Source organism: Pelobates fuscus, chromosome 3 (assembly GCF_036172605.1).
Source record: "Pelobates fuscus isolate aPelFus1 chromosome 3, aPelFus1.pri, whole genome shotgun sequence".
NCBI classification, from domain to species: Eukaryota; Metazoa; Chordata; class Amphibia; order Anura; family Pelobatidae; genus Pelobates; species Pelobates fuscus.
This window is the reverse complement of record NC_086319.1, coordinates 75,367,823-75,383,642: the sequence shown is the minus strand read 5'-3', so window position 1 is coordinate 75,383,642 and position 15,820 is coordinate 75,367,823. Positions and strand designations below refer to the sequence as shown.

The window sequence follows — 15,820 nt, the reverse complement described above, 5'->3', positions numbered from 1 at the left end:
AATGGAACAGGAGTTTAAAAAAAACTGTCATTTCTAAAGTACTTTTATGCACTAATCTTGTATAGATTACAGCAAATGAGAAAGTAGCCCAGGGTTATAACAGCTGTAGATCGTGTGCAGTAAATGCCTTTTCACTTTTACCATTCTGTTTTCTGAACAGTTTGATCTTGAAAATATCACGCAATTTGCAGCACACCAAGAGAATAAAAGACTGTTTGGATTCGTGGTCTGTGTTCCTGAAGCTTCAGGAGAAGACTCTCTGAGTGCTTATGTTCTAGAATGTAATACAGAGGGTGAAAAGGTACAGACCTGTTCCTATACATTCTATTCGCTGAACTGTGTTGCTTATGCATTTTTCATCAAATAATGTGTATTGGCACAATACAATGTATGTCAGTGAGATTGTTATATTCAACTGAAATGTTTACACATTTTGCTGGTTCTGTACTTTTTTTTTTTATTTATTTTTTACGGAGGCTTCTGACTTAACAGCCTGTGATACATTTATATATAATCTGTTCTAATAATTTCTTACGAGTGTAGTGAATCACTAAAGACCTAAATCTGATTACCTAAAAGACCTATTCAATAAGAGGAATTCTGTTTAAACTTAACGCTTCTGTCTCCTCAAACTTCAATGCTACCTGGGTTATTCGCTAGTTAAAATACTTGGAAATTTCAATTTTAAAGGGACACTATAGTCACCAAAAAGAACTTTAGCTTAATGTGTGTGTGTGTGTGTGTGTGTGTATATTTAGATATTCTAGCCTTAATTTAGAAAATTCACTTTGAATTCCAGGCATTTCTCCCGTTCATGAATAACCCAGCTTTTACAGGTTAAATTCTGGTGACTTTGTAACATTCCGATTTGAGTGGCTCCGGCACCTCATTTCAATAAGACTTAGTGTTATACCTGACTGGATATTCCTGATTTACATACTGGCAGAGCCCCATGGAGAAAGGGGAACTGCTTCCTTGGAGATAGCAGAGTGGCGAGGAGGATACATTTTAGGAAATGATATGGTATAAAATGCTGACCACTCTGCTCCATTGTGAGTGTCTTCAGAATAAAGATGTTTTAAGCTATCAATGTATGCCACAGCTGCTGATTGCGTTAAACTGATCATCTTGTTCTACAGATTTCTTATGCATTTAGCTTGGGGAAAGAAATTGCTGCTGCACAGATGGTAAGTACCAATGTCAATACTTTACGTTTAAAATGCAGTAGAGCCACTGTAACTGGTGGTTTGTTTTGTGTGTGTGTCCATCTTTTATTATTTAAAAAAAAAAAAAAAAAAATTTTTTTTTTTTAAAACTGTCGGATCCAATTTTTTTCTGGATTTACTCTATTCTATTCTCCGTATAGTAACATGTTTGCGCCAATTACTATGCAAAATAATGAATGGTTCTTCTCCTGCAGAATTCAACAAAGAATGAGCAAAATTAAAATACTGTGTTTAGAGCTTCATGCCTAGCGTGACTGACGATCCATTCCTAATCAGATTCTGTGGTCCTCACACTAGCTGACAATCTGATCTAGAAGAGGCACAACCATGCTTGTGTCTTTAACTTTCTCCGTGATGGATGAAACCGGAACCAAGTGTTTTTTTTTTTCTCAGGGTCACAAACCATGACTCGTTAATACCAATAAGACATCACTATTTCTATATTTCTTGCTTGCTTTCACATTAAATATATTTTTGCATTTGCTTCTCAAATGTGTTCTTTAGATCGAACTTCCCTGTAACTTAACAAAGGCAGCATTCTGGGACTCGTAGTGGTGACCACTTGAGACAAAAGTTTTCAATACGAACATAAAAAAACCTATAATTTCTGTGTGGTCTTATTAATTTACCTTTTTTAGATCTAAAGAATTTTAGAAGTTTTAGTCCAACATTTGTGCTAAGCCCTCCCTACGATATGCAATCTCACTAGCAAGCTGTAGCTGAATCTTTTCAGTGAGGAAGATCAGGAACTACATGCAAACTTTAGGCTGTGTGCTTTCTATTCTATATATGAAGGTGGGTGTAGGTAGTTATGGTGTGAGTGTCCCTTTCCTTAACAATTACCCTAATGGTTATTTCAAAACGCACGCATGTTAATTGAATGTTTCTTTCTACATTTGCCTTTTAAGGAATAGTTTGAATGGAAATGCATGTCTGTGCAGTTATATATTTTTTTTTTTTTTTGTAAAATGCTAACCTTACTAAACACTCCCAAACATATGATCTTACACACTCATATCTCTGTGCAGTGTTATAATAGAAAATCTTAGTTTGTAATGAAAGGACTTGCATGATGCAGGTTTTATTTCTGGACATCTATGAAACGAAGAGGCTTATTCATTAGATTGCAAATTATAGGCTAAGAATTCAAACATATATGCTTTATTATTGACAATTTAAAGAAACTTGGCGGGAGGGGCGTTTAAACATTTTAGGGTGCAATTTTACAGCAGTCTTGTACTCAGCATGCTTTGGGATGCCTATAGGGGGGGGGGCATGCTCTTGCGAATGTACCAACTATCCATTTCCAAAGGCAGTCTTGGAGGAAATGTATGCCATCTTCAAATATATACCTGTTACAGAGGAGCAGTCACTGCTTTGGAACTTAACACCAATAAACAAACTAAACACAATTAAAACTCTCTTTAATCATACAATACTCCGTTTTGTATGTGTATTAAATATTGTAGTAGTTCCTGTCTGGCATATCCAGAGTATGCATTATATTTGAGGACAGCAGCTTTTTTTTTTTTTTTTTAAATATATATCTCCTTACCCGATTGACACGTACAAAGGATGGAGCTCATGAATTAAAGGGACACTCAACCGCCCAAACAAAAATCACTGTTTACTAGAAAGCATGTATATTTGTTTATCCACACACGAATAAACCTGCAGATATCTTGTCTGCTGTCTTTGCAAGCCCTCCAGACACACTCTTCACACAAAGATTTTTGGTAAGCTGAAAAGTGATTTAGGTCTGGAGTGTCCCTTTAATTAATAAGGAGCAAGGTAGGATATCAGTTCCAGGAAAGAGTTAAATGCAGCGTGTGTTTCTACATTTAGTTATAGTTATCAAACCTCACAAACGCACATTTTGTTAGATAGGTAAACCGAATTTAAAAAGCCTGGGGGGGGTGATGTTTTAAAATTAAGCTAATGGTCGTATACTTACATTTTAGGATCCTGAAGCACTGGCACAGCTTATGTCCTCTGTTCCACTATCGAACGATGGAAGATTTGTTTTGTTAAAGGACCAGTCGGAGGAGAATATCAGAAGTGTGAATGAAACTGAAGCACTGGAGTCTGAAGCATAACATCTCCATGTTTACATCTCAAACACATTCATTCTTCGTATACATTCTTACTATTTTAATATTCTAAACTATTTTTGGTAGAGACTTGTGAGATGTGGTGAAGCCTATGGTTTTATTTTAATCATTAAGGGGTAGTAGAATGTGAGTGAATGGTACTAGCTATAAAACATTTTGATTGCACTTCGGGATGTTTACTTCTGTAAAAATGTAATGCATCAATTCATTTAATTCCCTAACCAAAAAAAAGTATACATTTTGTTTTGCAGAGATCCGGTATGCACACCGGATAAATCTGCGAGATTTATTCATTCAGTTATCGTGCTTGTATTTCATCTGCTGCTGTGCATGCATTCAATGAAGGGTCTCCTCTCATCTATTCTATGTTATTTAAAGAGAACCAATCTGGCACACAAAATGATGTAATAACTTGCCCAGCTTTTATTACCAGGCCAATGGGTATCTTCAGCAAAGGGCACCCTGATTTTCAAAAAAAATTTTTGGTAGGTCTCCCATACAATGTATTTATTACATTTTAGGGCAGGCATAGGCAATCTTCAGCACTTCAGATGTTTTGGGCTACACCTCCCATGATGCGTTTTTTTTTTTTTTTTTAAAGAATTATGGGTGTAAGTGCATTTAGGGGGAAGTGAATATAGTCAACCGCTAGTGGCATCACTTTAACCGAATGGCTCTTGTTTATGTGCAATAGAAATTGTTCATAATTATTTCAAAAACATTTATATGATTAGACTTTATATACAAAACAGCCCTGCAGCTGAAATACTGCAAATAGATGTGAGTCTCACTAACACTGCAGAGACCAGGACAACAACTCGAACCTTCGATTGGCTCGGAGGATACAGATATCATTTGGATTAGAAGTTTGCAGTGTCTGGTTTAATGGCTCTTCTAGTGCATTCATGAAAATGCTAAATTGACACAAACCACAAACGTTACAAGATTTAGTTTAGTATGTTTTACTAAGCCATTACATTTTGGGGTATACTTCCCATTTAAACCTTGCTTATTTACACATTTTAGTAACAATATTAAATTAACTAGTAACTTAATGATCTGTATGTTTCACATATTACAGTAGCAATGTACACTTTTTTTTTTCCTTCTCTAACTATACGTGAAATAACCCAACTTTAAATATAATCTATTTTTATATTTCATTGCAACTAAATGTAGAGTATAATTATTAAGTGCCTGACACGTTCTGAAATATTGGCAATGAAACTATAATTTGATGTTTTAATCCAGTGGGGTTTTTATATTAAAATGCTGACCGAGAGATAAAGTAGAAAAAAACAAAACACTAAACTAAAATCTAGTAAACCATCGCTGACTGGCATATTTTCATATAATAATCACGGTTATTTCCTAAAGTGTGAACTGCCGGGAATTTTAAGAAAACTGTACATTTTACATCAAAATGTAAAATTCAAAGTCAGCTATATTTTCAATTAGAGTTTTTGGATTCAAATTTTACTTTCACTTTTGAATAGACAATTCAGATTTTAGTAAATGACTGTGGTTTTCATTAACGGAGACACAAAACTCACCAAGGAGGAGATTTTCTATTTTGTGTTTATTTCCGATGAGGTATTTATTGTGTCTGACATGCATTTGTGCTCCTACCATCCACTAACCCTCCGAGAAGCAGAGTTCAGTTGCCATACGACAATTCGTTCTCTTGGTGATGGCGTTATTGCTGACTATATAGCTATATGTGTCAGGATCACACATCAACTTAAAATGTAATCGGAGCACTCCAATATATACCTCGGCTGTAGGTGGTCAAAGCTCATACCTCCCAACTGTTCTGGTTGGTAGAGCCATACCAAATTCAGGTTTCTGTCAAGGGTTTGTGAGCTTGTGTTCTCCATCTGAGGACACCAGATCCATGTCTCCAGTCCGCACAGCACTAGACCCAAATGTACTATGCCAAGTGTTCTTAGAAAACTACTGAAGTGCTAAATAAGTGTGGGCAGCCCTGAGCAAGACCTGATCAAATGTCAATCTGACATTTACCATTTGAAACTGAGCCGTCCCATCACCACCTTTGTAGCCCACCCATCCCCGTTACCAGGTGCCATAGTTGGCAGGTATGTAAGGCTGCAGCAAAAAAAAAAAATAAGTTCATTTTACCAGGCTCCACTAGTACAAGATAGCCATCTGCAGTCAAATCTTTAAAGGGTTACTATAACCCTTTTGCGAGGTGGGACCTTTCTGGTGTACAATGCCTTACTGAGCATTATGGGGAATGCCCCCATATCACAATTTTTTTTGAAACACTTTTAGGAGAAAAAAAAAGTTTTACATACATTCAATTCAGTTCCGGGCGAAGCTCCAAGCGCTGCTCTTCCACATAATCTCTTGATATCACTGGTGCCACATGTGGTCCAATCACAGGACTTTTAAGTATGTGAGTAAACCATTTTGCCGGCATAGAGCACATACGCATACTTCAGGCTGGGGAGGAGGGAGAGGATTATAAGAACAAAAAAAAAAAAAAAACAGAGCATGGTGGGAGGGAAGAACTAGATTCCCCTTTTAGGTGCTCTGCCTGCAAGTGCAAGTCTTATCACCATGTAATGCGCTCTGACAACAGACGTAATTTATGCACAGAATTGACATTAGGCAGCCCGGTACAAAGTTCTGGCCTGCCTAAGTTATATATGCTGTGGGTGCAACTTGCCTTCACACACAATTACAGATATCTCAGTATGTACAACCAGACTCTTATGACTATGAGCACTTCAAATCACTGAAGTGGTCGTGGTGATTGGAGTTGCCCTTTAATTCATCAGTATTGGAGTGCATTAGGATCCTTGCTCCACATGTCATACATCTTGTAGGGAAGAAGCAGAAATTGCTAAATCTAGTTTAAAACCAATAATTCTGTATGACATTTTATTTAAAATGATAGGGATAACAGCTTGTTAGAGACGTTACGTGTTGGGTAGGGTTTTCCCAATAACTGCTAGGTTGGGTGAATGAAATATCCATACTACAAAAACATTTTATATTGTTCCATTTGTAATATGAATAAAATATATATATATTGTTTACTCACCATAAGCATTCTAGTGTACGCAGTGGCGTAGTGTGGGGTGGTTGCCTTGGGCGCAAAATTCTTAGGGGAGCAAAATTTAAAAAATAAAATAAAAAAGTAGTAGTAATGCATTTTAAAATTAGCTTGCTTTCCCCTCAAACAGAAAATCTCTCAATGTTTGAATATTCTGCATAGTTTTCCCAACATGACAGAGCAAATAAACAATGCCATGTAACATTTTACAAATGAATTACAGCCATACTGTCCTCATGTAATCCATGTTGGTGTGTTACATAGTACCAATTTACTGCCGGTATCTTCAAATGCAAAATCACACAATTTATAGCCATTATGTAAATGTCGATTATAGGGCATCATTCCAGTACGCTGGTAATGTGCGCCTAGAAAGCCTCGCTCCACTATCCCAGGTAGGGACTTGTAGACGGCTAATGGTCCATGGGTTAGGGGGGCAATACTTGCCTTGTTTCTGGCACTAGCAACCCATGCTACGCCACTGAGAGTAGGCCGCACCTTTTTGGGCTGGTAGCGCCACATTGTCCAGATGAAAATGAACCTGGACTCATGCTACATGTTGTAGAAAAATGGAAGAAGCGATTAAGGACTTTAAAGAGTTATAACCATTGTGGTGCCTGCACTTTTAAAATGAATAAAGTGGTGTTTTATGAATCACGTAATGCTTTTGTTGTGTTTGATTAATTAAAAAAAATATATACATATAATTTTAAAACAAAATCTACCTTTGTACGCAAACTGCAGAACTGCAAATTTTACAAAACGGAGACCGAACTAATAAAGGGAACACCGACCAAGATGGCGGAAAGATGTGAACGCAGCAGGACATTGATCGAGAAACGAAAAATTAGAAGGTAAAAGCAAGGGCTCAAAGAAGGTCCCCCTTATGAAATAAAGGGTATGTCGATTTTAGCAGGAATCTAATAAACTTTGATGGCTTGTAGATTTTCAAGGATTGTAGAAGTTTTTCCTCAATGCATCCAAATATCTTATGTAATATTCCACATATTACACTGCTACCCTAAAGGACCATAGCAGAACAGTAGAGTAATCACACATGCAGGGCCGCCACCAGACATTTTGGGGCCCCTGACAAAGCACAAGGTCTGGGTGTGTGTTAGTGTTGTGGATGCAGTGTGTGTGTGTGTCAGTGTATTGAATGCAGAGTGTGTGTGTGTCAGTGTTGTGGATGCAGTGTGTGTCAGTGTAGTGGATGCAGAGTGTGTGTTAGTGTTGTGTATGCATGTAAATGTAATAAAAGTTATTCCCCCCCCTCCCTGTTTCTTACCTGGTTCCTGGTTCCCCCCCCCCTTACCTGGTCCCTCCCCCCCCCCCCCCCCCCGCTCCCTATACTTGCAGAGGGGGCCCAGCGGACTGCAGCTGTACTTTACAGCATTTCCTCGCTCACTCCCGCGAGGTGTGGTGTGCACGCCGCGCGGAGCGTTGCCATGGCAACACTCTAACGGCCACACATCTCGCGGGAGAGAGAGCAAGGAAATGCTGTAAAGTACAGCTGCAGTCCGCTGGGCCCCCTCTGCAAGTATAGGGAGCCGGGGGGGGCCACGGCTGCACCTATATATAGCAATCATCGCTATATATAGGTGCAGAGAGTAATTGGACTGGTTGTCACCCCCTGATGGCGGCCCTGCACACATGTATTGCTTATTACACTGCTACCAATCTGATCACAGCAGGTTTAATCAGAGTTCCTGTAACCAAGGATACCCTTTCCTTAAATGAGTCTACATACGGTCTACGTCTTTCAAGGGAGAGATGCTGAACTCCCTTGGCCCACACTAAATGCAAACTAGCCAATGTGAGCTAAAATAAAATTAGCATATAGGCAAGACAATTTACCTGATACCTTGTCCACAGCCAAGAGGACAGGAAAAGAGACTGGGGAGAGGGGAAATCCCATTTAGAATTTATTTCCTGTCCTAAACAGCCAAGTGTGCGGAGCTAACCCTATTGTGATGCTGTCATGGATTAGGCAGGAAAGTAATATTTTTTTAAAAAGGAGAGCTTGATGAGGCTCTCTAGAATAACCGTAACTACTGGAGAGACATCGGAACAGATTGTGTGGCAACTTGTAGGCACAATAGACCCAGTCTTCAACAAAGCAAGAGGTCGGTGTTTATTTACTTTAAACACCTTAGCGACCGAGGCTTTTCGGAGACTCCATGCGCGTGGGGTCGAAACCTTCTCTGGCACTTTTTACATGTGTTTCTTCCATTGTAATTTCTCACTCTCAAAATGCTGTCATACACATTCCATATTGTACAGGACAGATAAAGCAGTAATATATTACAGTACTGGTATTGCTAACTACAGTCATTCTGCCCTTTAGTGTGGATATATATATATATATATATATATATTAATATATATATTTATTAAAGGAACACTAGAGTCACCTAAATTACTTTAGCTAAATAAAGCAGTTTTAGTGTATAGATCATTCCCCTGCATTTCACTGCTCAGGAACGTTTTAAAGAGAAATGATAACAGACAAAATGAATGTTGAAAGGGAGAGGCGGCTTTTGGAGTAGTATTTATTAGTGTTATTTTAGATGTAAAATTGTTTTAAACATAGGATTGAAGAATAAGTGATATTAATAAATAACATCTCTAGAAAAATGTTTCCATTAGCATACAAATGTTACATTTGGTCCATCATACCTGAGAAAGTCAAACAGTCTTAATAAGCACTGATGAACAAGTCAAAAATATTTTGTTTTGTTTAGTTAATATGGAATGATGTTTGTTTTAACCTTTTAAATCGGTTCTTCTCCCTTTAACCATACATTAACTCTGCATTAGACCACATTGTTCTATGGTTAGACATTAATGCACTGCGTACAGAGCAGAGTGTATAGGGGGGTGGCGATGTACTGGATATTGAAGGGTGTCCTCTAACTGATGCTTCATTGCAATTATAGTTCATAAAAAGCTGGGGACTACCTGCTAAATAGGTACATTGTGTATAACGGTTGCTTTACAGTTCTATTCCCAAAATAATGCAATACAAAGAAAATATTATCAGGACAGTATAATTTCCAACACATGGGGATGGATCGTTCCTTTTTTATAGCTCTATGGTCCTGAACTCTTATTCAGATATAAACAAATATTCATCATTTCTACTTATACTGGGAATGATGAATTCACAAAATATGGGCGGGATGGACAGAACGTATCCAGCAATGGGTACATAAAATAGTAAAGGGAGGCAATGGGGGTATTCCCAAGCAAGGTTATCCAACAAAGCGAGAATTGACATAAAGTCAATGTGATTTTCAAAATTAAGTTAAAATAAAAGTCATACTAGAAGCATAACGGACTTCGAGGATTTTTCTAGTTTGTAATAAAATTTGAATTCTTGACAGTTCTCTCTTTAGTGAGTAAATTGTGGAGGACTAAAAAATAACCTGCAAATTGTAGGCCAGAATAGTCACATTCATGAAGAAGGTGAATTATAGATTCCCCTCCCCCGCCTCCTCCAAATTCAACTATTTTAAACAAACAAATTTTAGATCACGAGAGCAAATAAAAGCACTCCTATAGGACAAATCGGATGCCTGATACGTCAGGGGCATTTTTGGCCCTAGACGTACCTCCATGAAGGCTATAGTATGTCGCTCATACAGCAAATTACTGACAGTGGACAACACAGAGGAAAAAGAATACATTTTTACAATTAAATCCACATGAAAAACACAATTTCTGGTTATGCGCTAAACTTGGAATTGTGCGAATTTGTAAGGTTTGAAGAGCCATTATAGTAGTTGGAATGAGTATACAATGACATATTAAGTTAGTTTACAATGTACAGAACATACTATTGTCAATAAAAACAGAGCAGGACATGGTTGGAAAAAAAGGTCTTATGTTTGTCCTATACAGCCATTAGGGCTCATTCACACTACACTAAATAAAGCACTGTTCACATAATAACACAATAATATTCTGCACTTTGTGATTGAATGATAGACTTGGGTTGCATGATTTTTCTAAAAAAAAAAAAACGTGCATTATACGATGTGCCAGATCAGATCACGCAGTATCACATAAACAATAGTTGCATAACCGGTTCAGCTTCGAAAGAAGGCAGCTTGATTTCATACGTCATACTGTAAGCACGCACATTTAGGTTAGTTTATTTGTGAATTTTAGCTTCACAAAAGCGTGTTACTGACACACTGAGCAGTATGGTTTAAAGCAGTCCTCCTCAAACCTCTCCTCAAGGCACACCTAACAGTCCAAGATTTATGGATTACCTGACTGTGTCTAAGGTGTAAAAAAATAAAATAAACATCTTAGTTAAGGTTTTTTCTTTTTCTAAACACCTTAGACACAGTCAGGCAATCCCTAAATCCTGGACCGTTGGGGGTGCCTTGTGGAGAGGGTTGAGGAGGACTGGTTTAAAGTACCAGCAATGTGATCAAATAAAAATTAATTAGTAGCAAAAAAAATTGTTGAAATCACAAGTAAAAATAGATCAACCTGAATATACAACTGCATACATTGTGGAACAAAAATAAGAAAATTAAAAAACAAAAACGTGGACAGTTGAAAAGGGAGTTTTACACGTCCATCTCTACTAGATGATTTGAAGATAATTGTTCAAATCCTTACATTTTGGGCCTCAGGTAGCTTGGTTTTAAAATGTGCAATTTGTACATCCATTCTACACAATTCCGACTGACTAAAAGAATTATTTTTAACTCACTACTGAGGGTGATCCGTTTCAGATTAGCATGTGATCTCAATTAAGGTTTAGCACACTAATGTTTAAACATAGCAAATTAAAATACATTTCCAGATTAATTTTCATTTTCACATATTTTAATCTAAGGTTAATTGAAATAGATAACCGCTACCACAAACCCAATTAAAGCTTTGTAGAAAGAGCATTTTCCATAAAAGGGACACTAGACTCATGCAAGGCACTCCAGCATGTCCCTATAGGCTATTTGAGAAAAGTGACAATTTCAAGAGAAATCTGCACTTCTATGAATCCCTTTAATAACACCTCCAACCCGTAAAACAGACTGCTGGGAGAGTGTCCTGCCTCACTCAGGTTTGAATTAGTTCTCAGAGAGATGCATTAGTTTCAATGCTTCCCTAGAAGAAACATCGTTGGTATACCCCTATGCACCTCTAATATAAACATGAGTTTACCATATTTGTATTCTTTCAGTGCAGAATTGCGATCGGAGCAAATAATCTAAAGGATGAAACCAATAAAAAATAAATTAATTTAAATGGAATATTTCTTTAACTTTTTTTTTCCCTAGGATTTACATTCTCACTAATAAAAATACCTGGATATTGTAAACCAACAAAGAATATTATTTAAATTAGAAGGTGAATATCTGAAAATTACGAGCTTTTTACGAAAGTAAAGTTTGAGCAAAAACAGTTCTACCTCATCCTCACCAAAGCATTTCACCCAGTTCATTAAGCTGACGTAAACTGTGCAATTCACGATCCTCCTAATAAACATTAGAAGCTGTGTTTGGTGTAGTATCAGCCAGTCACAGAGCTGAAGGAAGCAAACCGCAATCATAGCTATTTCTAAGGCAGCCAATGAGAGTGCTCAGTTCAATGACTGAAAGCTGCCCTCACCAATATAAAAAAAAAAAAACTACGAGGAGGGCAGTCAATACAAGTCTGACACTAATCAGGTTTATTCACTAAACCAGGAATTGGGAGGAATGTGAAAATCTTAAAACAAAATAGCAGAATCTGATCTATTCTCCATTTAGAGAATAACTGAGAATAATATGTTAAAACATGACGTGCTGGGAGAAAAGCTGGTTTGCGCTGCTTCACTTCCCTCAAGAACACTACAAAGGGACAATTCTTAACATATATATCTATTTTATTTTCCCAATTACGGTTTATATAACTTCCGTTTTTATTATGAAAACTAAAAGAAAATAAAGATTATCTTGTTTTTTTCTATAAAATAAAGGGAGTGGACTGAATAGGAGAATATATTGCATCTGTTACATGTATAATCTGCTCCCTTAGCTATTACATTTGCCCTCTATGTATGCAGGCAGTTAGATAAGAACGGACACCTGACAGTTTGAATTAATGTATATTTTATACATTTTTACATTTGTTGTTAGGACATGTACAATACTCAAGTGATGTACAAAACGAAAGGTGTGCCTTTATACATCTATACACACTCAGATCATCCATCCGGTCATCAAACGTTGGTTTGTCAATTTACAATAAAGAAAAATATGCATCTGTGGAATTCTTTTGTTTCTCAAACTACCTCCAGTTTTGTTTTATCTAAGCTCTGGATACTGATCCAGAACATTCTCTGTTCAAACATATTTATGGATCTATTCACACAATCGCCGATCATGGTTATCCTTCATTATATATTGTGCAAGCATTCTTTCCAGTCCACTCACAGACGTCTTAATTTCCATTTTCTTTCGATCCAGTTGGATCAGGGTGCTCGGGTATCACAAGTGAAGTGCATTGTCCGTTTTCCAGTTTTCTGAAAGGTAACCCCAATGGATGAAAAGAAAATCCTTCAGGTCTCTGAGAGGAGAACACTAGAACCGCATGGTGTATGAATAGCTTCTATGTAATTCTATTGGGTATCTTCATTTCATGACAGAGTCTGAGGATGTAGAATTACTTGGCAGGTTTCCAGTGCTCAGTTTCGACGTTTCTTTAAAGAGAAAAATACAGAAATGTTATCACAAGCCGTGTATCTAGAGAAAGATTGTTAACACCTATTGAAAACCAAAAATGACAGCTGATGGATGACCCTACTGGGTGAGCTTGTTCTCTTGTTTTGGTTCCCCAATCTACCGTCGTCCCCCCATATGTATCTCATCTCTGTTCTTATATTATTATTTTCCCTTTCCCCGGATCAAAGAGATATGTATTAAATATTAATGGTTTTCTTCTATCTCAATGAAGTGGTGTAAGTATAGGTTCCATTAACCCTGCACGTTAAAACATTGCAGTTTTAGAGAAGCTACAATGTTGACAATACAAGGTTTAGTCTGCTTCTAGTGACTGTCTCCAAAAGTAGTGTGACTCTGAAACAACGCTGGACATTCTCGTCACGCTTTGCATGAGAAGGTCCAGCGTGTTGAAAATCCTTATAGGAAAGCATTGAGTCAATGTCAAGGACCTCGGCGCTGGAATCAGGTAGGTGGGAAAAAAAATATTTTTAACCATTTACCACCCAGATGAAGGGGGGAGCGGGGCGCTGCAGGGGCAAAGGAACACTATACTGTTAGGAATGCAGTTTTGTATTCCTAACACTAGTGTTCCTTTAAATAATTAATCAGTTAAGAGAACTGCAACACAATCTCTGCCAGACCAAAAAAAAAAAAACAGAGGTTTTTTTAAAAGGTCCTTGGAAATTGTAGTTGTCTTAACAGAATTTTCACAAACTATCTGTTGAAAGGATTTCATAGCATAGCTTTGAGCCAATTGCTTTTTTTGGTTCCATGTTAGCACAATATTCCTACAAAAGGCATTAAATAGCGCTGATAAGGAACTGGTCATAGACTAAGGTGACACAGGGGGCTGCTTTTCTTATTACCGATAATGTCCCCGAATAGGTGTTACACTAACATACGAGGATTGCCAGACAGGTTTTAATGGCGTGTATACATTGTAACTATGTACACCTATTAACCAGCAGCAATTGCATGTTCACATACGCGGGATACATCATAAAATAGCTGCCGCACGTCCAGTTAACCAAAAGACGCGCCAGATGTTATGCTTGGTAACACACTACACACCCACAAATGACAGTTTAAAAAACTTTAAATTAAAGGAAAAAGGCTGAAACACATTCTTTGCCTCGACATTGTAACAAGCGCCTTAGTTTCAGTTTTGGAAATTACTGGGCACTAAAATCGCAGATAAAATTTAACGTAGAGAAATGCAAAGTTATGCACTTTGGGGTCAAGAATGCACAAGCAACTTACACCCTAAATGGTAGTGAATTAGGGACAACCACACACGAGAAGGATTTGGGAATTGTTATAGACAACAAATTAGGCAGCAATATGCAATGTCAATCTGCAGTTGCTAATGCCAGTAAGGTTTTGTCATGTATAAATAGGGGCATAAATTCTCGGGATGATAATATAACTTTGCCTCTTTATAAATCCCTGGTAAGACCATACCATGAATATGATGTGCAATTTTGGGCACCTGTTCTAAAGAAGGATATCATGGCACTAGAAAAAATGCAGAGACGAGCTACAAAATTGATAAAAGGAATGGAACATTATAGTTACGAAGAAAGGTTAAAAAAATATAAATCTCTTTAGTTTGGAAAAATGGCACCTCAGAGGGGATATGATAACATTATACAAATATATTCGTGCCAGTACAAACCATTATCTGGAAATCTATTCATAAACAGGGCTATACATAGGACACAAGGTCACACATTTAGGCTGGAAGAAAGGAGATTTCATCTAAGGCAAAGAAAATGTTTTTTTTTTTACAGTAAGAGCAATAAGGATATGGAATTCTCTGCCTGAAGAGGTGGTTTTATCAGAGTCCATACAGGTGCTTAAACAGCAATTGGCTAAATACTTCCAAAAACAACCTACAGGGATATAATTTCTAATTAGTGGGGGAATATCTGCTTGATCCAAGGAGGTATCTGACTTCAATTTTGGGGTCAAGAAGGAATTTTTTCCAAGTTTGTTGCAAAATTAGATGCACTTCAGACTGGGTTTTTTTACTTCTTTTGGATCAACAGGAAAAAAAAATGTTAGGAAGGCTGAACTTGATGGACGCAAGTCTCTTTTCCGCTATGTAACTACGTAATAAAGTTACCAGTGGACAACACGTGTTCCAATACGAAGATGGACGTAGAAAAAATGACCGGCTAGATAGACGCACAGTGATGACTTAAGTGGAACGCATGTGCGTTCCACTACGGAGCTGAGCACGGAATTCATTCTTTCCAGCTGATTTCTTCAATCGGGATTGGCTGACGGCGACCCGGTAAAAAGACTTACAAGATATATATGTGGATATTGTGTTTGGACACTATCTATTGAGATATTGTGCACCTGAGGAAGTCTGGTGACCCAGACGAAACGCGTAGGGCCGCTCAGCTGCAAATTATTATTTAATTTTTATTTCCATTTTGGATTTTTAATATACTTACCTAAGGATTGCCTGCAATAACACTTTCAGCAGTAAGAACGTTTGCACACCAGCACTTTATATCCAGTGACGAAGTGTTCTGGTTTTATTGATGGGCTTGCATGAATTGTCCTGATTGTAAGTTTTTACTAATAAATTGTTTATTTACCTTTGATATACTGCCACATATTTCGTGTCCTTTTTCCACATATATATATATTCCACATTACATTGAGGAAACC

General features: G+C 37.4%; 2 protein-coding genes across 2 annotated transcripts in view; one reads left to right on the top strand and one right to left on the bottom strand.

Moving 5' to 3' along the window:
• Nucleotides 1-7,073, top strand: part of APPL2 (adaptor protein, phosphotyrosine interacting with PH domain and leucine zipper 2) — a 42,093-nt gene extending 35,020 nt beyond the window's left edge. Inside the window, exons 19-21 of the mRNA XM_063447225.1 lie at nt 161-301; nt 1,140-1,187; nt 3,188-7,073. Coding sequence (XP_063303295.1) covers nt 161-301; nt 1,140-1,187; nt 3,188-3,322 — 324 coding nt within the window. The 3' untranslated portion in view covers nt 3,323-7,073. The remainder of the gene's footprint in view (nt 1-160; nt 302-1,139; nt 1,188-3,187) is intronic.
• A 5,241-nt stretch (nt 7,074-12,314) lies between these two features.
• The window catches only part of WASHC4 (WASH complex subunit 4), a 62,503-nt gene continuing 58,997 nt past the window's right edge, over nt 12,315-15,820 (bottom strand). Inside the window, exon 33 of the mRNA XM_063447223.1 lies at nt 12,315-13,116. Within this exon, the coding sequence (XP_063303293.1) occupies nt 13,049-13,116 (68 nt within the window). The 3' untranslated portion in view covers nt 12,315-13,048. The remainder of the gene's footprint in view (nt 13,117-15,820) is intronic.